Source organism: Haplochromis burtoni, unplaced genomic scaffold (assembly GCF_018398535.1).
Source record: "Haplochromis burtoni strain Fernald_Lab_line unplaced genomic scaffold, NCSU_Asbu1 Contig_160, whole genome shotgun sequence".
In the NCBI taxonomy this organism is placed as follows: domain Eukaryota; kingdom Metazoa; phylum Chordata; class Actinopteri; order Cichliformes; family Cichlidae; genus Haplochromis; species Haplochromis burtoni.
In genome coordinates, this window is record NW_024582521.1 from 948,578 (window position 1) to 975,000 (window position 26,423).

The window sequence follows — 26,423 nt, forward strand, 5'->3', positions numbered from 1 at the left end:
GTGAGTTCATTACACACTAACCTCTTCAGCACTAAAGAAACAACAAACTGCATGTGATTCATATCTTTAAAATTGGTTGTGTGCAGCAGGGGAGACGCTGCCATGCCCTGCTGATTTGGATTTTTTTGCCCTGCAGTAAAGGGGCAGACGAGGGGCGGTGCTGACACTCCTCCTCTCCCTGTAATCCTCCAGCTGTGAATAACCTCCGTCAGTCCTCACAGTAATGGAGAAGTATTGGGATCACTCGAGTGTCCTCGGATAGTAAATTTAATCATGGAGGTTGTGAAGGGAGCAGGGCGCTGACTGCGGTTCTCCCCGCGATGAGCCCCCGAGCTCCGGGCCTGTGTGAGCGGGGCGTTAGGAGACTCTGGTTCCTGGCTGTAACGGCGCTCATCACCGCTCAGACTACCGCAGGATCACCGCTGCTCCTGGACCCGGAGGTACTGCTGTCAAAACTCATTTCACAGAGACTCAAAGACCTCTGTTACAAACATTTCTGGTAAGCAGGCGAATTAAAGTGACCCACATTTAAAACTACGCTGTGGGCACTGCGAAGTTATCCTACCGGGGAAATTGTTTTATCGGCTTTACACCGAAACTTTGACACAGTGAATTTGGTGGTTATAAAATAACATTAATAGCTCACAGCAGTAATCAAATAAGATGATTTTACAGTTTCAGACGAAAGGGCGCATGTCTGTCTAAACGTATTTCTGTAAAAACATTAAATATTCTTAATGGCTGTTTTGTTTTTCATTTACAACCAACAATTTAAAACGCAACTCCCTGCTGTCTCTATAATAGCGCTTTCCTGTTTTGTCGCCATTATAAAATGTGCAAGCTTTTTAATAACGGGAATTATTACAGCTGGACAATGTTGTTATAGTCAACTAAAAATAGACGTAAAAAGCTGTCAAAACAAAGTCAAAATTATATTTTAACTTTAGTATTTAAGTTGGTGAAATGTATTAACATGCCTGATGAGGCTTTGATGTCTACAGTGCTGTAGGGGAGACCGGGGATAGTTGTAACGTGGGTCAGTTGTAACACTTCCAATTTCTCCAATCAGGGCTAAGTTTCAAATGATGTGACTCATCCTGTGCATGCCCAACTCAGTTCTGCTATCACATGTGAAAAATCAGCACATTTTGTCAAACACAGACAATTTAACATGAAAAAAAGTAATTTGTATGCCAAAAAGTAAGTTTTTCTACTTTATTTCAATTTCTAATAGCATTATCTGCTTTGCAGTTAAACTCATCAAACTTAAATTATGTTATTTGTATGTCTATGGGGATATATTCTGTGTAGGTCTTTAGTGCTAATGTTTTAGCCGTTGGCTGTAATGTTAGCTAGTTCATGGCTATAGGAGTCTGGGTCAGTTGTAACAATAATGCAGATGTTACAACTTACCACACTATTACTTTAACTTATATTAAACAAGTTGGGGCAACGACATCAGCAGAGAGAGGTTCACTGGTCGCTTTTGTATATGGGTTAATGCCATTGGCAACACAATTCCTCCACTGTTTGTGTTCCCACACATACATTATGCAGACCACTGTGTCAGAGATGGACCAGTAGGAAGTACTGGTAGTGGAAATAAATCAGGATGGGTGCAAGAAACAGATTTCCTCATCTTTCTGAAGCACTTTGCAAACCACACCAAGGTAAGCCATGATAAAAAGTAATGGAATTGCGATGCTGGTGAACAACTACATTTTTTCAGCTTCATTGTTATGTTCAAAATTGGTGCAAGAGTTGTAGGTTATAATGCCCACTGAGCCAATGAGGCCAAACTCAAGGAAGACCAACCAAAATTAATGAAATATTCAGTTGCAGAAAATTCCATAATTTGTCTTTTTTGGGGGGTTGGAATATGTTCAAAAGCTAGATTTCTGCATTCTGTCACACACACACAGCTACATAAATGGTCTAAGTGCATTCATGTGTTGAATAAACAAAGATTACATGTTAATGTTTTGTTAGTACCCTTATTTCATTGTGTTACATTTCACCCCAGGATATGTTACAACTAACCCAGACTATGGGGTTAATTGTAACATTTCACTCTTTGTGTTTGAGACCATACCATGCAATGGGTAATTGTGCTGCAGAGAAAATAGCTGCACTATTTAATAGCCGAGACATGTAAATACTTTGCATTACATTTTGAATCCACTACCTTAAAAGAGCTCCAATTTACAGATAGAAATGTCAAAAATGTTACAACTATCCCCGGTCTCCCCTACCATACTGCAACTTAAGATCTATACCGATATAGATCCAATACCATGTAAAACAGTCCCAGTATTGCCGATAACATACATTTAACCTAGATTATGAACCGAGAACAAAGATTTCGAGTCGTTGCGGGGGTTTGTACTGATTTTCCCCAAATCTTGCATCTTGGCATGTGCCCTCCATACAACAATAGTTTAAAAAGACTAAAGCTAACAATTAAACTTAAAAAAAAAAAAAAACTAAGCTGAAATGAGCAACCCCAGTCAAAACAGATTTAAAAACAAAGAGTCTGTATATATCCTATATTCATTCAGGAAAGGTTACACGTACTGTGATGTAATGTTAAAGTCTGCTGCATAAAGACAAGGAGATCTGACCCATTCATAAAGAAAGATAAATGAGTTTCGCCTCGCTGTGGTTCAGACTGCACCGCTCTAATCTGACAGCTCCCTTTGCTGGCTGTCCAAAGACTACACGCTTTCCTCATCTGGTTTCACCAGCTATGCTTTCATTCTTACATTAAACAAAGCCCTGTGGCATTTTCAGAAACATTATTATTATTATTATTTTGTTGTTGCACATTCCTGTTGCTGAAACGCATCTGTCATCTCCTCAGTTTTAATTTCCGCCCCGTCACATCTGTAATCGCACTCTGAGCGGTGCCTGCTGCTGTTGTCTGAACATGAAGGGGCTGTAATATTAAACTATGAACCAGCCTCACAGAATAATGCAACACCTGTTGGCGTGTACCCTGTGGGTTCATGTTAAAGCACTTCATAGGTATTACACCGGAGCTTTCCGTGACTTGCATGTTTACATGGAATTCTTGCAAAATTATAACTTGGGAGTTTCAGGGGCCCCCGGGGGGCTTCTTTGTCTTATGGGTGGTCTGCGCACTCATAACCATGTACATGGTAAAATAATGCAGAAGTCTTGCAAACTCATGGGGATGTGTGGTTACTGCACTATGTTTTTATTAGAAATATGTCGTGTGACAGCACTGGTTTTTGAAAACAGTAGCATTTTGTAATAATGTCACACCATTAAGCATTAGTAAGGTATTAGTAAGTGTTTAATTAATTATTTGTATGTCATTACTCCTCTTTAGTATGTCGTTTTTAAAAACACGTATGGTTATCCATCTGTCCACTGTCACACCTTGTACAGCTATCACTGCTAGTAAAAATCATAGTCATAACCATCACCATTTTTGTTCTGCTGCTTCTCTTGGAGTTTAATTATTAACAGGTATGACTTCCGTTGTAGGACTTTCTGGAAAAGTATGGCTACCTCCATCATGACTACCACATCCACAATGCGGCTGAGGTACAGTCTGCAGTCCGGTAGGTCCATTTGCACACATTTCTACCTCTAGGCATTGCGTGTTCATCACAGGGAGGGGTGAGCTCGGTGTGGTACAAGCCTCAGGGCTGAACGTCTGTGCAGGGCAGTAAAACACACCCTCATCTCCGCATTGGGAAACCTCTCCTGAACCCTCCCTGAACCATCCAGGAATTTCAGGAACCTCGCCCTCTGGCCCGTCTGCTCACTGTACTATAATGGGAACTGATTAAAACTCCTTCATCTTGGACTGAATGATGTGTTCGTAAACTCTGTGCAGTTTTTATGTATCTAAATGCTCATCTCTACTCAATGTATGCAGGCTCTGGTATATGAAGGACATAAAGGTTGGGGATAAGGCTACATTTTTGATGTTATCAACCTTAACAGCTCTTCTGCTTTACATCCATTGATGTGGGAAACCTAGCTTCATGATGCTGATGTACTTTTGAGTTATATGTATCTGTAACTCGCCTGAATCCAGGAACAGTCCAAGTGCCTGGCTGAAAGCTCTCGTGCGAATCTTTAATAGCTCCTCTCAGAAACACAGAAGTGCATCAGATCATTAAATCTCTATGCAGCAAAGATCTATCACCTTTTGCAGCCCTTTTGGCTCACACACTAGAGAGACTCTAAGTGTTTTGTCTCTCTCTGTCTCTCCGCAGAGAATTCCAGTGGTTGTCCCGTCTGCCCATCACAGGCAAACTTGACAGCGCCACCCTGCTGCGGATGGCAGAGCCTCGCTGTGGGGTGTCGGACGAGGGCAGCCAGCAGATCTGGGCTCAGAGAGTAAACTTCATCTTTACTGGACAGAGACCGCCGCAGCAGCTGCGCAGGAGACGGTCCGCTGCAGAAGGTATTGTTTTACTTAATTTATATGCGTGCATGTGCAAAGTGAGCCTGACTGACATGAGAGCCGGTGTTTCATTCCCTGCCTTTTTATGTAGCGCCTTTGTTTGCCCCATTGTGGTCTGAAAGAACCAACAGTTAACTGGGAGGGTCCGCCGTCATAAACTGAAGCACTAAATAGAGTTGAGGGTTGTAATTAAAGCTGGTGGAGTGTCTGATGGTGCACACGTCAGCCCTGAGTGATTCTTATTATTTAGTTACACAAGCCCATGTGTCTTTCATGTCATGTTTGCTGGGTAAAAACTTCAACTTTAGTCTCCACTTTGTCTTTAGTTACTGGGATTATGCTTCTCTCTCTCATCTCCTAAAGTCCTTCACATCTCACTATGTGTTCTTCAGTTTAGATAAAGGTTTGGGGGAATGGGCTCGTCCAAACACATATACCCCTGCAACCTCACTTCCAGTTTCTCCTAGAGGTAAATCTGTTCCATCCAAACCTACATACCAAAATCTAAAAACCAGAGGATTTAAAGAGTTTCCCTCTCTTATCTTTCAGTGTTTTATGTTGTTAGAATATCCTTGATGGGAACAAGAGAAGGAGACACTGAACATAGCACAACTTTGCTGAGTGGTTTTGGTATCAGTCCGATACCAAATAAATACAAGGCCAATATTGCTGATATTTTTTAATGTAATTGTATTCAAGGCGTACCCTTCCATTACCAAACAAGATTTAACACAATTTAATTGGCTACATACTGAATCTGAAACTATTAACTTAAATTCTAGAAACAATGGATTGATCCTTTTCCGCTAGTATCGATCGGATACTAATACTGGCATTGGTACTGGTACTATCAATATTTACGATATTTGAATTGATCAGCCCACTAATTTTGAATCTGCACATGTATTTTTATTGGAGGACCCTCTGACTGGCTGAAATTGCCTCCATCCAGGGCCGCTCTACAGATTTCGATGAGACCTGTAAACGCCCTTTTTTGTACGTCTTCGTGTTTTTCGTTCTCGCTGTCTCTCCTCAGTGCTGCTGTTCGTCACATCTCCTTTGTGAATGACACGCAGCAGCAGGCCGACGACAGCACCAGAAGCCCCAGCAATGTTTCCCACTCCCTCTCTCTGTGCTTGTGCCTCCAGCCTCATGATGTGTGAAGCCTCTGCATTCCTCAGTGTCACTGACGAGGTTGGCTAATGTTCGGGGAATGCAGCGGCGGCTGATGTTTGCCGCTGCCTCTTCGTGTCAGTACCTGACACGTTCCCTCTGGTACACGCATCCATAACTGACTGACTGGATCATGTTGTTTTCCACCTATCTCAGTGGCCAGCTGCTTGTATGGATCTGAGCCCGCTCTTTAAGAACCCAGACTTGTCTCATATGACAGGCGGCAGTGTTATTAAACAGGCGGCAGATACTTTTACACCCTCGGGTCAAACCTCTTACTGATCTGGCTTCATGCATCCACTGATGTATTGTAGCAATAATAGCTTAATTGTGAATAACGGCGTTCTGCTCGTGCGGTGCCACCACCTCTAACTCAAACATTATGCCGCTTTATGCGATAGAAACGGCAGATATGTTTCTGCTTGCAGCTTCATGAGTGTTTGCTCAAGGAGGTTTGTGTTTGGATCAGACTCTTGGTCTGAACAGAGTCCTGTGAAAACATGCGTGTAGTAATAATGAGGCCTCAGGTATGTACAGTGTTGGCTGGCAGTTGTTCCACTTTAGCACAGAGAGTAATATCTCAACATGTACTCAATTGGATGGATTGCAGCTATGGTCATAAGTTTACATGCGCTCATCATGAGCATGAATGTCATGGTAACTGAGGTCTTTTAAGGATTTCTCTGAACTGTTGAATGATTGTACATCTTTAATAAGTTACATAGGTTTTAACTTCTAACAGAATCAGCTTTTAAACATAGTCCACAAACTTTCAAATACCAGCTTTGGGGAGGCCATTCCAAAAGCTCAGTGTTAGCTCAGTGATCCACACAAAATTGTGATCATTTTCATGTTTGTGTCCATGTTTCAACCATCGGTGATGTTGAAGAATTTGGAGGAAATCCTCCTCTTTCATTATTCCATTCACTTTATGCAATGTACCAGCACGACTTGCAGCAAAACAGCCCCCGAGCACGGGGCTACCACCACCATGCTTGACAGCACGTATAGTTTTCGTAGGTTTGAAAGCCTCCAAACATAAATCTTGTCAATCTGGCCAAATAGCTTGAAGGGAGGAGCTTCTTTCTTCATTGGCACCCTCTCACTCCACGGTGATGAAAAACTCGCTTCTCTGTGGACAGTGATGCCGGTGTTCCTGCAGTTTCCAGTTCATATCAGACTTGAGGCTTACCATTCTGTGAAGCAGGCGATCCATGACTTAAAGCTAACCCTAAATGCTGTTTGAGCTGTTTGACCTTGACAGCTGACTGTGGCTGCTAAACGAAGCCGTGCGACTGCAGCAGCGTGGGTGAGTCAGACGAGCTGCCTGCTCGTTCACTCTCACCTGTGGTGTGATGTGATTTTTGTTTATCAGCTTCTGAGCTTCCTGGAAACTGAAAACAGACCTTGACTTGTGGTTGTTCCCACTGATATTTACAGAACTGACTTTCCACCAGCTTGTCTAAGATAAGCTATTTAAGTGCATGACGTGTGTGTGTGTTTTTCTGAGGTGTGCCTCCATGGATCCATGCCATGAAGTGTAGACGCTTAAACAATGAATGGGCATTTTTGCACATTTTTGGTAACTATTTCAATCATTTCATTTTTAAATAATTAGATCGAAGTTTTCAGTTCAGTCAAAGATTCACTGATTCCAGCAAACAGTTGGTTTCTTTTGCAAAGTTCCCTATTTTCATATGCATGAATGGCTTTATAGGTATCTGAGGCCCGAAAGAGACCCACAAACAAGCAGCAGGTGAAGGTGTCTGCAATAAGGCCTGGCAGAGCATCTCAAGAGAGGGAGTACGGTATCATCCAATTAGAGCACTTTAGCTTACCTGTGGCTCCCAGGATATTTAAAACAAGCCTTCAGCTTTCAGGCCCCTCTTCTGTGGAGCCAGCTCCCAGTTTGGATTCAGGAGACAGACACTATCTCTACTTTTAAGATTAAGCTTAAAAGTTTCTTTTTGATAATATTTATAGTTAGGCCTGGATCCAGTGACCCCGAATCCTCTCTTGATTATGCTGCCTGGGCTTCTTCTTCACTCACTTCCTTTCACTCTCTGACTCCTGTAAAAAAGGGGGTTTTTCCTTCTCACTGTTGCCAAGTGCTTGCTCATAGGAGGTCTAGTCTGAGTATTGGGGGTTTCTCTCTTTCATTGTAGAGTCCTAAAGCACACTGAGGAAACTATTGTCCTTATTTGATGTAAATAAAACTGAATTGAAACAAATTTTGGATTTTAGACCACGGCCTGGACAAAATAACCCATGAGACGTGAATGAAATCTTGTACATCGCGTCGGGTCTTTTTTGGCCTCGCCCGTTGGCTTCGTTGTCAGCGGCATCTCTTGCCTGCATTTGTTGCACAGCCTTCTTAACACCAGCAACAAACAGAATCTCCCCGAACCTCCACAACCAATAACTTTAGCTATCAGATGATCTAAGTCACTTCCTAATGTCTGTGATAGCACGCCCTCCCCTACACTGCCGCTATAGAGGGCATCATAATTGCTTCCATAAGGGAAGTCTTGGAATGTCTTGTGTGTATCGGACTTCCTGGCTTCTCTGCCGTCCTCTGGGACCTCTTACTCCGCGGCGGTCTGAGATGGAGAGTAGGCGCCTGAGCTCTGCTGAGAATACACATATACACACATGATGCGGTAACAGGCCTAATGTGTGCAGTTCATCTTGGAATGAGAGGTGGAGCTGGGATGGGAACATGTTTGAGTATCTCACAGTCTCAAATCATAGTAATCAGACTTCTAGAGGATTGCAGCAAATGATCACTTTATTTTGAATCAGATTTTTTTTGTGGTGTTTGAGGCTCCATGTGCTTCCACTCCTACAGCGTCATATCTGTGTAAACTGTTGCAACAAAAGGACAAGCATGAAGTTCTTATAAGAGTCAAGCTGCTGCCGAAGCACAACTTCTGTTTGTGTGTTTACTCACACAGCTTACACACTGATGTCACTGCCAAAACCATGTCTTAATGGCTCCAGATTTCCAGATATTTTCCAGTCTCCAGGGTGCTGTTGCGGTCTCTCGTCCATTCACAGTATGCAGAACATGCTTCTCGTATATTTCTCCCATATTCTGTTTGCAATGCGTTATTTAAACAAGCACAAATGGCATCGAAAGCACTCAGAGTCTGTCCTCCGTTGTAGCGGCCTCAGGCAGCGTGAGGCTTTAAGACAGAGCAGTAGTGTGTAACGTGAGCAAACCTCTCGCTCACATTTGGCCGTCTTTTAAAAAAATATTTTGACAACTTTGGAAAATAAGTTTGATTTATGTGGACGCTTAAGCGTCAGCTCTCCAAGTATGTGTAAATCAGCCGAGCCCCGAAGTGAAGACTGAATGGAGAAGAATCACTTCTTGCAAGGTTTAAGTGTCAATTCGTCGCCCAGGTGTGCAAAGTTTATTTCAGTCCAGTGTTCTTGTTTTGGCCAAAACCCCTTTGACAAAATCAGCGTTGAGGCTCATTTGAGCAAAGTCTGTGCAGTTTCATAAAGCTCTCATTTAAAAGTGCTCTGTAAGTCAGCGACAGCCTCTCCAGCTGCCTCTTTCTGAAGGTTCATATTATCTGCTGATTGTTTCCTGCAGGCAGTCCCTTTTGTCTGTTAGGGCTGTTGAGCTGCTTGTGTGTGTCTGCTTTGTTTCCAGACTCTTTTACTGTGTGATCCTGTGTATGTGTGCGAACAAATTGGAGTCTTGTAAATTAATGAAAGGCTGAGCATGAATCCCCCATTCCTTCGATCCGCGAACAAATGATGTGACTGTGAAGTTTGCGACACGTGTAATTATAACTAAGCCAAGAAACTACAGACACATGGTGAAGTAAACTGTTTGGTGAAGCATGCAGTCAGAGTGCGTGTTAGTTTACCCAGCTGGAAGCTTGCATGGTTAACATCCTATCATTCTGGCTCAGTTGGCTGGATTTGTCACAGTTGAGGATGGGATATCAGGCATTCAGAACTATAAAACAATTCAATTCAATTCAATCACCCCAATAAAGCATATCCCTCTAAGACTGCCGGTTTACTTGTGGTTGCTAGAGGATTTAAAAGTAGAATGGGAGGCAGAGCCTTCAGCGTTCAGGCCTCTTTCAGTCCCAGTTTGGGTTCAGGAGACACATGCCCTTTCTACTTTCAATATTAGACTTAAAACTTTCCTTGAGGTGACCCTCAATCCTTCCTTAATTATGCTGGTTATTTAAGGTGTAAATCCACAGCTACATCAATGGCTTATAATAAGGACACAATAGTAATAATTTAACAATTTCCAACGGGATTAGCTCTCTAAAAGTTCAACTAGTTTAAAATAGCAGACTATCCAGCAAATATGGAAAGAAAAAAAACAGCCACATTAGTCGAATGAAACAAATCAGGGATTGTTTTGACATCTTATAAAGACGGTCAATTCTCTTTGAAAAGATAATTTAGTTTAACATATATGAGAAAATCAGCATGACTGAGCACTTTTTATGCTCTTATTCTCGTTTAGTTAGCATCTTTACCCATGTACCTGTCTGAGGGCTAACTGTGTTATTGAGTTTTAGCCAGTATTACTTTTTATATTCTTTGATAATTGCTTTAAAGTAAGCCTTGCTCCGAATAACACTGACGGCTTTTTTTTGGTTGGAGCTCATCTGCTGATGCACCGGCTGAGATGAACCAGACTGGGAGTTTCATAGTGTCTCATTTCTGCTTCTCTCTGTCTGGCTGTTCTCCAGTTGACAAGTGGTACAAGCGCCACCTGACCTACCAGATCGTGAACTGGCCTCAGCACCTGTCGCTGGGCTCTGTCCGGCTGGCTGTGCGTGCTGCCTTCCAGCTGTGGAGCAACGTGTCGGGCCTGGTCTTCCAGGAGGCCCCTGGTGGACCCGCAGACATCCGGCTGGCCTTTTATGAAGGAGACCACAACGACGGGGCCAGCAACGCTTTTGACGGACCAGGTCAGGGTCACAACACATCGATCTATTTCATCTTCATTTATATTTACAAGGACTTGTTTAAGAAGAAAAGATATTTAACTTCCTTAAATTCTCCTTACACGTACTGGCAGATTAATTTCATTAGTTAGGTGTGAATAGTAATGAGATTACTGGGAATATTTGGGCTTAAGTCCCACAAAATCACAAGTTTACATTTAAGTAGAACATGTAAACTCATTAAGATCCTTTGATCTGACTCAGCAAATTAGAAAATATAGAAATATTAGATTTTCTGAATTTAAAGAGCACTTTAATGCAACTTTTTTCTCTACACTGTGTGTTATTTGTAACCTGAAAGCTCCCAGTCTCAAAATGGAAAGAACGGCTGTTCAGAGTCTTTAACGACCTCTTTAATACATGAAGCAGCACCATCCTGCAAGTCCTCACCGTATTCGAGTTGGGGGCAATTCATAAGAAGAGTGATTTTAATCTTGCACGGTTTTTATTTCACTTGAGTAGATGAGTAGGTATGCCTTTTTTGGTGTCTTATGTCCATGTGGGTCGGCGCTTTGTGCATGACACAGTAAAACAGCTAACCTAACCAGCTCATAAGAAAAAAAGAGCATGAAGTAACAGTGTCAGTTTATACAGGCTAATAAGTCAAGCTTGATGGCTCAGATCCACAGTTGGAGAACTCTCATATAGTGTTTTTTTTTAACAAACAGTTTTAGTGCAGTTGCTGCCCCACTGCAGGCACCTCTGCCACATCTCCTTTTCTGCTGTATCTGACATGTTGTCACTGACAGCTGCTCTGCTTCTGCTCTGTGCTGAGATCCTGAAAACTAAAAAATAGCATCAAACAGAATGAACAAAGTTCCAGTGCCAGAGGCTGAAATGTGCATCTTGCAAGAACAAACAACTCATATACAGGGGCGTAATTTCCAAGGGAGTTATGACCCCCCCAATAAAATTATGAATTATCTTTCATAAATAGGCTGTTGATTTTCTTTACTCATTTCAGTTATTACCAGCAAAATAGTTGCATGTTTAATCATCTGGGAATTTACCCAGATTTATTTATTTAGACAGAGATCTTGACCCCCCCCCAATGTTCAGCACAAAGTTACGCCCATGCTTATATAACACCTTTCTACTGCGAGTCATCTATGCCTGCGGATGCCCTGAGGGGCAGCTTGATGTTTAATACCTTGCCCAACGATACTGAGACTGGAGGAGCGACAGATTGATCCATTGACCTTCTGATTGGTAGATAAACTGCTCTAGCTGAGCCACAGCTGCTCAAACCTACGGCACCAATGATTAAATGCAGAGCGGTGTATAAATACATGGCGAGTGAACGGTGTTAGGTTTAACCAATAAGAATGAGGGTCTAATAAATCATAAATGCGCCTCAGAGTTTGTTTGTTTTCCTTTTTCTCATTCAGGGGGAACTCTGGCTCACGCCTTCCTGCCTCGCCGAGGCGAAGCCCACTTCGACATGGCGGAGAGGTGGACGCTAAACGGGCACAAGGGCCACAACCTTTTTATGGTGACCGCCCACGAGATCGGACACACTCTGGGCCTGGAGCACTCCCCCGTTCGTCACGCTCTGATGTCGCCTTACTACAGGAAGCTCGGCCGCGGGCTGGTTCTGAGCTGGGACGACATTATTGCTGTGCAGCAGCTGTACGGTGAGAACATGGTGCTTGGTTTATGGTAACAATTTAAAATGTTAAATAAGTTTAAACTTAGTTGCATCCCTTTACATAAAACTAACACAGCATTTCATAAAGAGAAAATCATACCAACAGTCAGACATGGTGGTGGTAGTGTGATGAACTGTGCATGCACTGTGACAAATCCAGACTGTCTCTCTGTTCTATTGCCCTCCAAATTGGGAGCTGTAGCACCGAGCTGTGAAAAAGGCCAGCAGGCCACTACAGCTCCAAACACTGACGGTGACTGAGTAGAGCAGCAAAGCCAAAACTTAATTTCTTACATTTCTTGTTTGCAGTCACTCGAAGTTTCTGCGTGTTCTTGGCAAAAGAAATATGCACAACACATCACAATCTAATCTTGAGTTTATCTTTAGCAGCAGGAGGAGTTTGTTCAGCCTGACAGCCTCTTAGCTGCTGCTGTGGGAGTGTTTATAGGGAGGGCAGCGGAGGTGGTGTGAGTGTCAAAACAACACACTCAGCAGCCTGTTTGTGTATTATTATTATTATTAGCATTGCAGTTATGCACACTGTATTTACCTGCTGTGATAGATTACTGTTGTGGTTGTGCAATGTGGGAGCATCACCCTGGACTTCTTGAATGACGGCTATAAGAGTTTCTGTTTACTGCAAGTTTGTTGTCCCTCCTGGCATGTGTGAGGCAGGTTTCCACATGTGCCGCTCTGCACACTTCTTTTATTGCTTGTTTTGGGGGGTTTTCTGCTGCTGCTTGGAAAATGATTTCTCCACAACAGCTGCGCAACAATACGTCTTAAACCATTTTTGCATTGCCAGCAGCTCTTTAGCCGTGACTGTGTGACGTTTTGAAGATGCATGAGGAGCTTCCTGCGCTCTGGCCCGGCCTCTCAGGTGTACGGCAGCTGCACAGAGAAAAACAAGACACTGTGCAGGAATGCTTGCGTGGCTGCAGGACAAGCACACAGCTCTGAACCTGAGATCAGCAGAAGTTTGCAGGCAGACCACGTCCAGCTGCCTCTCCTTTTATTTAATAAGTGAGGAGTTCCATCTGCTCTGCCTCTGAAATATTCTGTCTTCACCACCCTAAAGTGGCCCTTCACTCCCGCTGTATCGGCCGAACAGAGAGACACACATCTTTATTTCAGTTACATTCAGGACCTAAAGCAATTTGACCATAGATTGAATTAAATGGCAACAATTATAGCAGATAATTACCTTTAGTTGGTCGTTAAGCTGTATGTGCTTTTGTTTTTAGGGAAACTTGAACTTTGGGTGGCCACTTATCAGCAGACCTTACACAAAGACCTCAAGACAACTCTCCAATAGCTTTTTTTTTTTTTTTTTTGCTTCAGGGAAAATTACCCAGGATTTCTTAACGGCCACTCAAATGAAGCTTGGTCTGCTTTTTCTCCTTTATTCCTATCAACCTGGGGCAGTAATATGTGCACACTGCAGCTGCTCCCACATAAACGTCATGCGACTTCAAAACTGACAAGTCCAGCTGACAAGACTGCTGATGCTCCGAAAATGTTACATCTGCTTAAACATATAAGCTTTAAGGAGAATATGTGAATGTGAGTGTGTGTGGGTGTGTGTGTGAATCATTCCTGGCACTGCAATCTGATAAGGAGCACATGTGAGCAGACTGGATATGTCAGAGAGCGAACATAGATTTGGTGTTTCTGCCTTTGAATACGGTGCCGTGTGCACTATGACGGAGACATCAAAAACAACAACTTTGACTTGAAGTGGACTTTTTATGCTTTTCCTTCTTTGTTATATATACTGTTACAATGCTGGTTGCTCATATTAAATATAGCCAGTTTGAAATAATGAAGTCAACGCAAACTTACCGGCTACTTTGTAAGATGCACCTGCTTAACCGCTTGTTAATGTAAATATCTAATCAGCCAACCACAAGGTAGTGGCTCAGTGCATTTAGACATGTAGATGTGTAAACTAAGGGAGCATCAGAATGAGGAAGAAAGATCATGAAAGTGTCTTAAATGGTCTGATTATTTTGAGCTGGTCTGCTGCTGACACTTTACAACACAAACATCTCAGTGGCAGAAAGGGCGTGTGGCCTTAAAGGGACAGCAGCTTGTAAAACAGTTACAGAAATATGTAACTAGTGCAGAATGTAATGCAATAACCTCAAACATGCTCCCGAATATGAAGCTCAGCAGTATAAAGTTAAATATTATTCACATCCAGGCCTATATGACATTAATTTTAGGATTTATAGCTTTAATATTTCAGTTTAGTTGCCACTTTGGTGCCATTTCATATCTAAATATCTCTTCCACTTCTGATGAATGTGGCAGAGTGCGAGGAGGGAGTTTGTGTCTTTGGATGAAGTCATCTCTGCTCCTACATGCTCACAATGAGCTTTTGGATACCACTGCGGTGTGCACAGTAGAGCTATCTTTCCTGCCTTCTTCCTCCTGTTCTTGGGTGTGCTGATTTTATCCATCTTCCTACAAAAATGTTTGTTGAGCTCCTTGCAAACAAAGTGGCTGTAATCACATCTGAAGCGCTATCATTTACTCTTCAGTTGAGCTCAATGTGTTGTGCCCCCCCCTCCCCTTTTTTTCTCCTTTATTCTTTTCATGTGCGCACTGCGAGGGTACGCGGGCCAATAACAATAGGACGGCTCTGATTTTGGTAGTTAAAAAATGTTAAAGGTTCCAGCCCGTGCTCTATCTACAGTCTGTTGTTTATTTCCTGTGCACTGGAATGTCATCCATCAGTATACATCAACCCAGCCACATCCTGTAAAGGACAATTTAAATGTTAACATTCTCCAAGTCCTGTTTAAGAAGAAATCTCCACAGTTTGTGTTCCCATTTGTTCCTGATCTAATTTAGTAAACAGTTAAATTGCTGTTTGGGATGCATGAGAAATCGGACCGATCTGTAATGTAAAGTTTGTCCGGTCAGCCAACGAGAACAGTTAACAATAAACTCCAGCTCTTCCTCTTCATTGTTTTATGGCATTGCTTCCTTTATTTTTTGTGCCTTTAGGTAAACCATTAGGCGATCGCCCGGTGAGGTTGCCGGGTCAGGTTTTGCACGCTGCGCTGCAGGAGTGGGAGTTCTCAGAGCTTCAAAGCAGACGCGACACCCCGGGACAGCCTCTCTACTGCCAGGGCGTCTTTGATGCCATCACTATGGGTGAGGTCCGAATAAATGAAATCTTATCAGAAAACAACATTCAGCCACAACTCTTGTAGAAGAAGCTGAAGAACAATAATAAACCCTGTAGCAGGAACAGTGGATATTCCTGTTTTCATATTTATTTCTATAACAAAAGGACAAAGCTGCTGATAAATACTCGCTTTCCTGTATTTCAAAATCATTTTATAGTTAAGCAAAACAGGAAAGAAAGTTTAAGCCACCCATGTGTTCTCATGGTATCTGAGAGAAGAGCGAGAACAGTGAAATGCTGTAATTTCCAGACTTTTAGCTTTGTTCAGGGCTCAGAAACTGTTCCCAGCATGCTCTGTGCAAGAATGAGAGACATATACACGTATATTCATCTCTTTTCCAGACCAAAATAAGACAGTGCTGGTGATTCGGGGCAGTGTATACTGGACTGTACCGGCTGAAGGGCGCGTAAGTGGCCCGCTGCCTCTCCGTCAGCGCTGGCCCGACCTCCCTCCGGCCATCGAGGCCACTGCCTTCTCTCCGCTGGACTCCAAGTGGTATTTTTTCAAAGGTACTGCCTCATTGAGCACATTAATGGGACTCACACCTCCTTTTTAAGGCATTTCCTAAACTGCTAGCCAACTTCACGCATCTGTTAAAACTCCCAAAATAGATCCTCTCGTGCCTTTTAAAATAGCAAAGTGCTGCTTAAAGGCTGAATACAGCAGTGAGGCTCCAGCTGCTGTTTTAATAGTCTTCTCTTTGTGCTAAAGGCTACAAAAATTTGTCTGAAGATAGTGCCAAAATGTTCCACTAAATGCCAAATACCTGACAAGACTGTCTTATCTGCCAAATGCAAACAGTGTTATGCAAAGCTCAGATGCTCTGCTGCATTATTAATCTCCATAAATCATAATCACAAATTTTTTAAATGAAGAAAAACGCCCAAAACACTTGTACATACTGTGTGTACTTTCTGTCTTGAGTCAAAGTTATGCTTAGTTTTAAGAACATATTGCGTTTCGGTAAAGTTATTTCATCTCTTAAAAGGCCCGGTGTCCTGAACTCTGAGTTTTTTGCTAAATATCATCAGATGCTGTATTGTTTGCGCAGCACTGGTGAAATAGAGGTTTTATTTTATTCTACTCTTCGTGAGCATAAAGTTTGGTGTCATTTCAGTGTCTCTTGCCTCCTGCTGTGCAGGGAAGCGGATCTGGCGCTACACGGGCAGCACGCTTGACCCCGGCTTCCCCAGGAAGAGCAGCGAGCTAGGACTGCCTCGTCACCCTGACAGTGCTTTCTACTATGCTCCTCTGGGTCACATGGTCCTCTTCAAGGGCTCCCGTTACTCCGTACTCAACCTTAAAACCTTGCGCCAAGAGCCCTACTACCCACGCAAGCTGGCTGACTGGACTGGCGTGCCGCAGGGGACGAACGGGGCGCTGACCCGTCCAGATGGCCGCCTTTACTTCTTCAAAGAAAAGCAGTTCTGGAGGTTTGACCCAGTGAAGGTGCGAGTCACCAAAGAGGGCCACTGGGCCAAGGACCTGAGCTGGACCGGCTGCAGGAGTGCTCCTCAGAGCAACAACATCCTTTGACCAGCAGATGGCGCCGCAGGATTTAAAGTGCAATTTGTTGATGTATTGTAATACAGAGGAGCTACAGCTTCTCAGCACGTACAGTATTTACACTGCAGAGCGATTAGCATTATTGTGTATGGAAGTGTAATTACAGCCTCAACAGGACTGCACATCAGCAGCAGTGTTTAAATTATAATGCTTACTCTGGAATGTGATGTTCAATCCCTCCTGATTGCTAGGGGCCCCAAATCAATCATGACAGAGTTTGAGAGCAGTGCAGGTGAGTCATCAATGGCGATGAAGTTTCAGGATGTCAGTGGGCCAGTTTGAACTCTTGACCACATCTGAAGAGCCAGAAAATCATTTCAGAGACCCGATTGATTCGGAGCAGCGTCTAGCTGCGTGTCAGAGGTAAAATAGTAATATTTGACTATTTCCATATCATTGCATTTTTAGTATCGGCTGGTGTTTTGAGTGAGTGCACTTGTTTCCAAATGCAGCGGTCTGATTGGTCAGCTCTCTGTATTTGAATCAGATAAATCGAGCTTGAGCCTAAAAAAATAAATGCTGCAAATTTTTCCTGCTAAATTACATGGCTGGTGTGACCGGCTGCATCAAGAATGGTTTTAACGCACACAATCTGCATACGGATTTTATGTGTTCTGTGTCTAAAGGCCGGTGTGTAAAGCAGCTGTAACTATCTGTGTTTCAACATTCAATGAAAGATGAAATTATGTCTGATCTGGATTTGAGAATTCAGCGTAGCAGTGTTGTCAGCTGTGTGAATATGTGTCTGGGATACTTCAAGCATTCACTTCTCACCTCCTACTTCATCTGCCTGCCTGTATGTAAACACACACACAACGACGTAGCCATTTTATTATTCCAATCATTTATCTTTTAACCTACATCACTGAACATGTTACACATTACTTGCTTACAATACTCGCTTTCTTCCAGTTAAAATTATTTCCAGTAAACAGTTAAATGCTCTGACATCTTCGAGCTCCCCAGCTTGCCTGCGGAGAGCAGCCCAGTGGGAAAAACTCTGACCTTATAATGCACAAGTGAAAAAACCCAGACTCCAATTAATCTGTTAGGTTAAACCGAGAAAGCCTTTTCAAAGGAAAAAAAGATTAAAGAAAAATAAGTAAGAGACTAGTCTGACCTGAATCATTACATTTCTTATTACGATTCTTTTCCTCACTTAACATCTTTTGCCTTCAGAACAGCTGTAATGATCACAAACATTACATGTAATGATCATAAAAAATTCACTCAAGTTAACCTGTCCTTACTGTGACCTTTCAGTAATGAGCATTTCTGAGGTGTCAGGTCGACTAAAGGGAGATAATTCTTCATTACTGTTATGTAGCCTGGTTTACTCCACTGGATCAATGATTATCTGAAGTTCCTTAAAACAAATGCTTTATAAGCCACAAATCAGCTTTCTAATCACGACCAAGGGCAACATCAAAGACAGCCTTAACGCTGAGATCATCTTAATCTGTTCGAAGTTAATCAAAGAAAAAAAAAGTTGCCTAGCTGAGTGATGAGAAGAAGCCTAGTGTGCCTCACTTAAATACAAAACTGATTGCTATTCACTCGGCTACAACAGCTGCACAAATCATTAGCTGCACCTATGTATAAAACTAACTTAGACATTCATTGTATTACCTTTACCTGCGCTGTCTTGAAAAAACAAGACAAGTTAAACTAGTATCTGGATGTTACGTGTCAACTGCTGCAGTGCTCCGGTGTCCCTGTTGTTTGTCTGTGATTATTACCACTGCTCGTGAGACGGTGGTAGGAATTTAGATGAAGAACTCATCCAGCCGTTCCTCACAGTTCCTCACACGTGCCGGCTCAGCGGTAGTCCTGCTTTCTACCAGGGGCCTGTTGGAGGGGCTTTGCCTGGTCCTGCCTGCATCTGTTCCACCACCAGAGCCCCATGTCCCAGACGACCCCTGAAGGTGTGTGTGCGTTCCTTGCAAACAATCACTCAGCTCCTTGGCCAGCTCCTCGACAGCTGAAGCTCCAACTGTTGTGGGTCTCTGTGACTGGAGGCTCACCAAAAGGTCCAGAGAGGAGGAGCGAGTCATCGCTTTGACTGCTGGGTCTGGACGAGGAGAGACAGCCGCTCCCGTGTCAACGTTGGTCTCCGGCTCCTCCTCGTCCTCTTCCAGAAGGAGATGGGAGAGAGAGTGGGTGATCGAGGGACGCAGCGGAGAGTCGGGGTGGTTGGAGGTTGAGAGTGGAGCAGGGCTGCTGCGCTGGGACGAGTAACAGGAGCTGCCAGGAGGAGTGCTACAGCAGCTTCCTGATCCCAGGCTCTCCGCTCCACCACTTCCTCCGTGAAGCTTTTCCAAGATGGGGTCGCTGCGCGGTCTCTGGGCTGGCAAAGAAACACCAAACAGAATTAAAAAATTAAAAATCGTACACTCAATGTACACAAACATGAAAAGTATTTCTGCTTTGTGTTACTTTAAGCTGCCCCCGAAGTGTCTCAACCGTGACAGACCAATAAATACAATTTGATTTTATGACCAACTCTCTTGAACATAAACGTGTGACAGATTCTATATTCAAGAACACAAACACTCATCAGCTCTCTAACTGGCGATTAAGCCTTAAAAAAATATGAAGCTTTACATCATACATAAAACTCTCATAAATCTCGTGTTTCCCTCAGTCACACAGTAAAACTGAAGGTTTTGAGCTCTCTTGCATAGACTCAATGCTCTTTACTCGTATCTAAGCTCGGCCATGCTGATGTGTGATGGCTCTAACCATGTTTTGTTTTTATTGTGAGAGGCCTCCTGCTGTAATGTTGTCTCTCCTCCTCTTTTGGGTCTTTAAAAAAAATGTCACAAAGTGAAAAGAATAAAGGGCTATACAAAAAAAAAAAAGTACTTACCTAAAAACTTTCTCCAAAAAAATATAACTATGTAACTTAACACTTTCTTTGAAAAAAAATCTGAACTGCTTCAAATAACTGCTTAGAAAAGAGACCACATGGCCAGTATAATTACTGGTAAACTTTTCTACTGATATTCATCTCCAATAAAAAGACTTTGCACTGTGCTGGAGGAAACATTTAATATTTGAATCATTATACGTACAAATGCTTTCTAAGTCAAAATGATCATTTAATACAACGGCAATTAGAGAGCGCCAGGGAATCATTATGAACTGAGAAGTCTTTGGGAGAGCGCTCAGTGAAGAAGTAATTTGGAGATATTTCTCCCTGTCTGTCAAGCTCCAGGCGATAAATCTCCCACTGAAAGATTGAACATCGCACATTACCGTGCCTGTGCGTTTGCCCGGACAGAGGAGATGTAAGGCTGCAGGGTGAAAGGCTGTGTCCCGAGCTGCTGAGTTGAATTCCTCGAGGAGGCATGCTCGAGCCAGTCAGGGGGAAAGCACAGGTCAGAGGTCGCTGAGGTTGTGCCGGGGTTTTCACCTGCAGCACAGGACGACAGAAGGAATGGGATTATAACGTATACCAGGACTACATCCAAACATATCTTTATGTTTATACTGTTTATCTCTGTTAGAATGCAGGATGTAAACTCCTGTTGGAAGCCCCAGCCCATCTACACCTGAACAGATGTTCATCTCCCACCATGACAAACAGCGCAATACAACAGTTGGTTCAGTTATAATTACACTGTGTTATTAGTTTCATAAAATAACGTTCACAGACTTGCATATATTTGCATTAGATCCAAATCCTTATCTCAAACATATAAAAATTTCCTGTTTCATAAATCACACATTAGTAGCACATGGAACAAAGGTCTGACCAGTTTCCCAGCATTCTGTGAGGTAATTAGTGGTTAAACCTCCCACACTTCAGTGTGTTTACTCTTGCAATGCGAGGCTGCGTCAATCTGCCATTCACACAATCCTCACGTTTAACATAAAGAGCGAGATTGACTATGTTGAGTTAACCTGGGGTCAACCCTCCAAAGTATAAGACACTACAAGAGAGGTGAAGAAGAGAGTGTAGGCAGGGTGGAGTGGGTGGAGATGAGTGTCAGGAGTGATCTGTGACAAAAGGATAGCAGCAAGGGTGAAAGGGAGGTTTACATGATGGTAGTGAGGCCTGCTATGGTGTAAGGTTTGGAGAAGGTTGTACTAATAGCCACGGGGCGATCGTGGCTCAAGAGTTGGGAGTTCGTCTTGTAATCGGAAGGTTGCCGGTTTGAGCCCCGGCTTGGACAGTCTCGGTTGTTGTGTCCTTGGGCAAGATACTTCACCCGTTGCCTACTGGTGGTGGTCAGAGGGCCCGGTGGCGCCAGTGTCCGGCAGCCTCGCCTCTGTCAGTGCGCCCCAGGGTGGCTGTGGCTACAATGTAGCTTGCCATCACCAGTGTGTGAATGTGTGTGTGAATGGGTGGATGACTGGATATGTAAAGCGCTTTGGGGTCCTTAGGGACTAGTAAAGCGCTATATAAATACAGACCATTTACCATTTACCATTTTAATAAAAAGACAGGAGGCAGAGCTGGAGGCTTCTCTTATGGAAGAGAAATGAGTACATTAGAGGAACTGGTAACAAAGAGATTTTAGACAAAGTTAAAGGGGGAAGGCTGAGACAGTCTGGACAATGTGTAGAGGAGGAATAGTGGATATAGTGGACAAAGGATGTTGAAGACAGAGCTGGCAGGCTGGAGGTAAAGAGGAAGACAACTGAAAAGATTCATGGGGATGCTAGGGTGAGAAGGAGACGGTGGATCCCGTGTGGCGAGCCGTGAGGAAGCAGAAAGAAGAAGATAACCCGCAGTTACCTGAAAGAGAACCTTGTTGCCGTCGAGGTCTTCAGTCTGCCAGCGTGTAGCGCTGATGGGGGTACACGGGTTTGGCAGCAGGGGAACCAGCTGGCCAATTTCTTCCACACTAAACTGTAGCACAGCAGAGCTGCATGGCTCCACCTGAACTCCTGGTGACAACTGCTTTAAAGCCAGCTGTAGGCAGAGCCCGGGCTCTGGATGCAGGGGAAATAAGGCAGGAGGAGACAGCAGGGGATAAGACGCATTTTTAATATGACGTTTAAAAAAATTATTATTAAGAAATTTACAAAATTAGAAAGGAATAAATGTGTATGTAGTTTTAATTTGAGGAGTATAAAAACAATACTGCACAATCAAGAGCAAACACTCTAAAGCCTTACCCATATGCAGGGTGAACCAGCAGAATCCTGCCTTCTGCTCCTCTGCCTGTCGCTGCAGCACCGTCTCATAGAGCCGCACAGCATCCTCATAATTGTCATACGCACTGTACAGCGTCACACGTAGTATCTCACCCCCGCAGTGCACTGGTCGAACTCCCCACACCGGCATCCCCGCACCCAGGCTATAAAAGTCTCTGCTGGGCAGGAGGTAGGGCCGCAGCAGGGCATTGGAGGGCGAGCTGCTGGAAGTAATGTGGATCCCTCCGGTTCGGCTGCCACAACTCTCCGTGTGATGATAGTGCCAGGGAGGACGCTGGAAGAAGTCCAGCACTTTGAGGATTCGTTCCTCTCCGTAGGCCTCGTGCAGGAAGAAAGTGATGGCCAGAGACGGGTAGCCTGAAAGATGTCAACTTTTATTTTATTCATTCTAAGTGAAAACAGACATGGCTCTGGCAGGAGCTCATTGTGGGATGGCATGTTTACAACGGTTAAAGTGCAGCATTTGATGGGGGGGGATGTTGACCTCAATGGCAATCTTAAATTTCTCTAAATATTTCTCATTTTCACATATGGAAGTTATCATTATAGCTGAATAATACATCTCCAAAGTGTGTAATAAGGTATAATGTATGGTTGAAACAGCCGTGCCAAAGAAACAGCTGAGATCCAAGTATATGTACTGTTACTACATACTGTGCTGAAATGCAGGACTACATACTGAAAACCCAGGATCCTTACCAGCCACGGGGCAGAGGCGGGGGTAAGTTCTGAATGGTGAGGCCCTCTCCGACACGTGGAAGATGCGTAGGCTCGGGCAGAGCCAGCGCAGCAGGCGATCCAGGGTGTGTTGCAACAGTAGGGAGTCTCCGGGGTTAGCCAGCAGATGCAAGTGCATTAGCAGGAGCTGCTGCTGCCGCTGCTGTCTGACCCGCCTGCTCACGAGGTCGACTGATGTGACGCACAAAAAACACGAGGCAAAGAGTGTACAAAGATATTTTAGACAAGGACATCATTAAACTAATTCAAGAATAAGTTTATCCCCCCAAAGGGAAGGAGTATTTATTCGGTTCGTTTGTTTGTCTGTCTACTATCCAGTTTTCATTATATCATTTTAAATTTTTGTGTGACGATAGATATCATTTACTGCTCCATCTGATTACATTTTTTCAAGCGCACTGGACATAAATTTGGACTTTTAATCTTTTTAATTGTATCGTTTGTTTTACAACCTTTATAAATTCATGTTCAAGTAACAGATGAATAATACATTACAGAAAAAGTTCATATTCGTCTACTGCAGTAATGTCGTTTTTTATTGACAGTATGGCAGATCCACAAATCCACACATGTAAAAAAACGGATTAAATTTTACTTATTTTTCATATATTAAGAAATCTGCGGGATTAAATATTTAGAGTCACTGGTCTGACCCACTTAAAATTAAATTGGCCTGTACTGCAGCCCACGAGGTAAGATGGTTTAGATTATTTGTGTTTTTGTCTTTATGAAGGTGCGAAAAGTAAGTTTGAGTGTTTTTTTTTTTCCTCTTTTTACTGTGTGAGTCTAGGATTACTTACTGCCAGACGACGACATCCTGCTGCAGTCTGATCTGAAAACAAAAAAGGCCACGAATTTAGTTTATTATTCATTCATATATTTGGGGAAACACAAAAAACTGTCTCCATCTTGTGGTGGTCGGTTTGGAAACGTTCCCTTTACTTTGGTCTCCATGACAACACTTTATCTGTTGTTAGCTAGCGTACAACTTAAAAGAATCACTAGAAAAAAACCGTAAAGATCACAGCAGCTGCCAAAAAGCCGATGTCGTAAAGTGCTAAAGGGTTAAATGAACGATAAAGTCATACTCTTCATAATTTAATGTCTGGAGCAAAAATAATTTCCATTGTGGAAACCGCTATAAAAAAGAAAAAGAAAAAAAAAGCGAAGCTGGCTAGCTGAGGTTAGCCTCCGGAGCTAGCGCTGGGACCGTTGACTCACTCACTCGGCAGTATCAGCTCCGGAGTCCACGTTTTCATCGTCGGCTCTCTTCAACACCGCCGCTCGGCGCAACATGGTCCGGTCCACACTTTCACATCTGCGCCCATGCTCCGGCCAGTGAGTCTGAGCTGTGTTTACGGCAGACCACACTCGGGCTGAAAAGCATCCTGTTTGATTTCTTTCCGCAGGCTGCTCCCCCCCTTCCAAAAAAAAATGGGACACTTGCTGGGACGCTGACGTCACATGGCACCCACACACCCTTAGTTTATCGTTTTAACTGTAAGGCTCGCTGGGTTTTTAAAAAAAGAAAAGAAAAGATAAAAAGGAGAGGTGGCCCCTTTGGAGTCTAGAAGGCTTGAGGGTGTACGTATGTTTGCGCAGAGACCAAATCCCGGGCGAAAGGGACCAGCAGAGGTGGTGCTACTTTAAATCCAAAGCCGCCTCCTATAATAACAGAGCAGATGGCAAGCTCTAACAAAATGACAAGACAAAGGAGACGGTCCAGACGGCCTGGGCAGATTTAAAAGTGCAGGGGAGGCTCCAAAGACTAAGTTAAACACGTTGTTTGTTAAGACCTTCTTAAGACCATATGGAGAGCTTTAGAAAGGCACAGTTTGGACAACGTTATCAAGCAGTGCGAAGTGAAAAGCAGATAAAACCATCATTCAGTGAAAGACAAGTTACACCAATATATTCAGAAGAAAACTAAACAAAAACACCAAAGCAACCCTGCAATCTTAACAAAGGTGTTAAATGTTGAATAACCAGGCATCGTGACATAATACAAGTATTTAATCAAGAACATTCACTTGATTAATATCACCCTTTACTCGAATTTGGGCAGATATCCTAAATAGAAACGTTTCTAAAGCACAAAGTGCTGGAAAAACATTTTTAATATTTATTGTTGAACAGACTGGGGCTCTAATTCGAAGGCCAAGACTTGTGTTTTTGTCATTTACTGTTATTTCATTACTCATTGTATTTTCATTACTCAGTAGAAGTATTAAGAACGCCTTTCAGTACAAAATAATATTATTTAACACCAGCACAAGCCACGGACCTGAAATAACTATACTCTGTTATAACTTTAGAGTTTTCTACACTCACCAGACATGGTATTAGGGACACCTGTTCAACTGCTCAGATAACAGCCAATGGTATCTACTTAGTGAATTAAGGCATGTACACATGGTCAAGACGATCTGCTGAAGTTCAAACTGAGCATCAGAATTAGGAAAAAAAAAACATTATTTAAGTGACTTTGAATGTGGCACAGCTGTTACTGTCAAACAGGCTGGTCTGAGAAATTCCGAAACTGCTGATCTTCTGGGATTTTCCACACAGAAGTGTCTCTCGGGTTTACAGAGAATGGTCCAAAAAAGAGCAAACATCCACTGAGAAGCAGTTCTCTGGGGGAAAATGCCTTGTTAGTGTCAGAGGAAAACGGCCAAACTGCTTTGAGCTGTTTGGAAGGTAAATGGTCTGGTTTTTAAATACCACTTTTCTACTCTGAGTACTCGAACACCTCAAAGCAGATGGGCTACAGCAGCAGAAGACCACACTGGGATCCAGAGCTGTTGGTCAGAGGAGCCTCCATTTCTGCCTCAACATTTGGATGGTAGGGTCAGAATTTGGTGCAAACATTAAAAGCATTAAAAGTATCCATTCTGCCCTGTATCAACGCTTCAGGCTGGTGTAATAGTGTAGTGGATATTTTCTTGGCACACTTTGGGCCCCTTAGTACCAACTGAACATTGTTTAAACAGCCTACACGAGTATTGTTGCTGACCACCACCTTTGTGACCACAGTGCACCCATCTTCTCGGATAAAGCGCATCACAAATGATTTCTTCAACATGATAAGTTTACTGTACTCAAATTGCCTCCATCCAATCACCTTTGGGACCAAAATCTCAGAGGAATGTTTCCACCACCTTGTTGAATCTGTGGCATGAAGAATCAAGGTAGTTTTGAAAGAAAAAGTGTTTTGACAGAAAATTATCCAAGCTGGCAAGCAGGGTGTAGCATAGCAAAGTGGCCAATGGCAGCATCAGCTGAGTATTTTCTTACCAAAAAGTAAAGATAAACAGAAACACGTGAATTGGAAAATACTGTAATAAACAACATCCTCGTGAAGCCTGCCAAATTCTTGTTGTGAACACAGAATCTGACTGTGGCTTACCACTGAAATTAAGCCTTGATTATGGTTACAGATGCATTTCTGAGGCTTGCCAAGGCCTTGGTTGGTCATGCAAAGATGCAGAAAAAAAAAAAAAAAAAAA

General features: G+C 43.1%; 2 protein-coding genes across 4 annotated transcripts; one reads left to right on the forward strand and one right to left on the reverse strand.

The window, feature by feature from the left end:
- Positions 1-102: 102 nt before the first annotated feature.
- Positions 103-17,712, forward strand: mmp28 (matrix metallopeptidase 28). 2 transcript variants are annotated; one of them, XM_014337068.2, is made up of 8 exons: positions 103-440; positions 3,511-3,587; positions 4,251-4,441; positions 10,345-10,566; positions 11,991-12,236; positions 15,263-15,412; positions 15,789-15,956; positions 16,565-17,712. In XM_014337068.2, exons 1-8 carry the CDS (start codon positions 321-323, stop codon positions 16,981-16,983), a joined length of 1,593 nt encoding a protein of 530 aa, XP_014192554.1. In that variant the 5' UTR covers positions 103-320; the 3' UTR covers positions 16,984-17,712. The 2 variants fall into 2 exon arrangements, with proteins under 2 accessions (XP_014192554.1, XP_014192555.1); XM_014337069.2 differs by having other exon boundaries at positions 16,589-17,712.
- A 128-nt stretch (positions 17,713-17,840) lies between these two features.
- On the reverse strand, positions 17,841-26,295 carry LOC102295178 (protein FAM124B). Of its 2 annotated transcripts, none has more exons than XM_005933134.3 (7): positions 24,143-26,295; positions 23,718-23,749; positions 22,879-23,088; positions 22,141-22,536; positions 21,758-21,954; positions 20,272-20,428; positions 17,841-19,360 (listed from the first exon to the last, which is right to left on the reverse strand). In XM_005933134.3, the coding sequence occupies exons 1-7, from the start codon at positions 24,211-24,213 to the stop codon at positions 18,780-18,782; spliced, it is 1,644 nt and encodes a 547-aa protein (XP_005933196.1). In that variant the 5' UTR covers positions 24,214-26,295; the 3' UTR covers positions 17,841-18,779. The 2 variants fall into 2 exon arrangements, with proteins under 2 accessions (XP_005933196.1, XP_005933197.1); XM_005933135.3 differs by having other exon boundaries at positions 24,139-26,295.
- Positions 26,296-26,423: the final 128 nt, after the last annotated feature.

What these genes read in the sequence shown, in the direction of transcription:
- mmp28 (XM_014337068.2), top strand. Translation starts at nt 321, where the DNA reads ATGAGCCCCCGAGCTCCGGGCCTGTGTGAGCGGGGCGTTAGGAGACTC. An exon ending in GAGGTACAGTCTGCAGTCCG is followed by an intron (nt 3,588 to 4,250) that starts GTAGGTCCATTT and finishes GTCTCTCCGCAG; the next exon opens with AGAATTCCAGTGGTTGTCCC. An exon ending in GAGACGGTCCGCTGCAGAAG is followed by an intron (nt 4,442 to 10,344) that starts GTATTGTTTTAC and finishes GCTGTTCTCCAG; the next exon opens with TTGACAAGTGGTACAAGCGC.
- LOC102295178 (XM_005933134.3), bottom strand. Translation starts at nt 24,213, where the DNA reads ATGTTGCGCCGAGCGGCGGTGTTGAAGAGAGCCGACGATGAAAACGTG. An exon ending in CCGCCTCTGCCCCGTGGCTG is followed by an intron (nt 22,537 to 22,878) that starts GTAAGGATCCTG and finishes GACATCTTTCAG; the next exon opens with GCTACCCGTCTCTGGCCATC. An exon ending in CGGGCAAACGCACAGGCACG is followed by an intron (nt 19,361 to 20,271) that starts GTAATGTGCGAT and finishes TTTCTTTGCCAG; the next exon opens with CCCAGAGACCGCGCAGCGAC.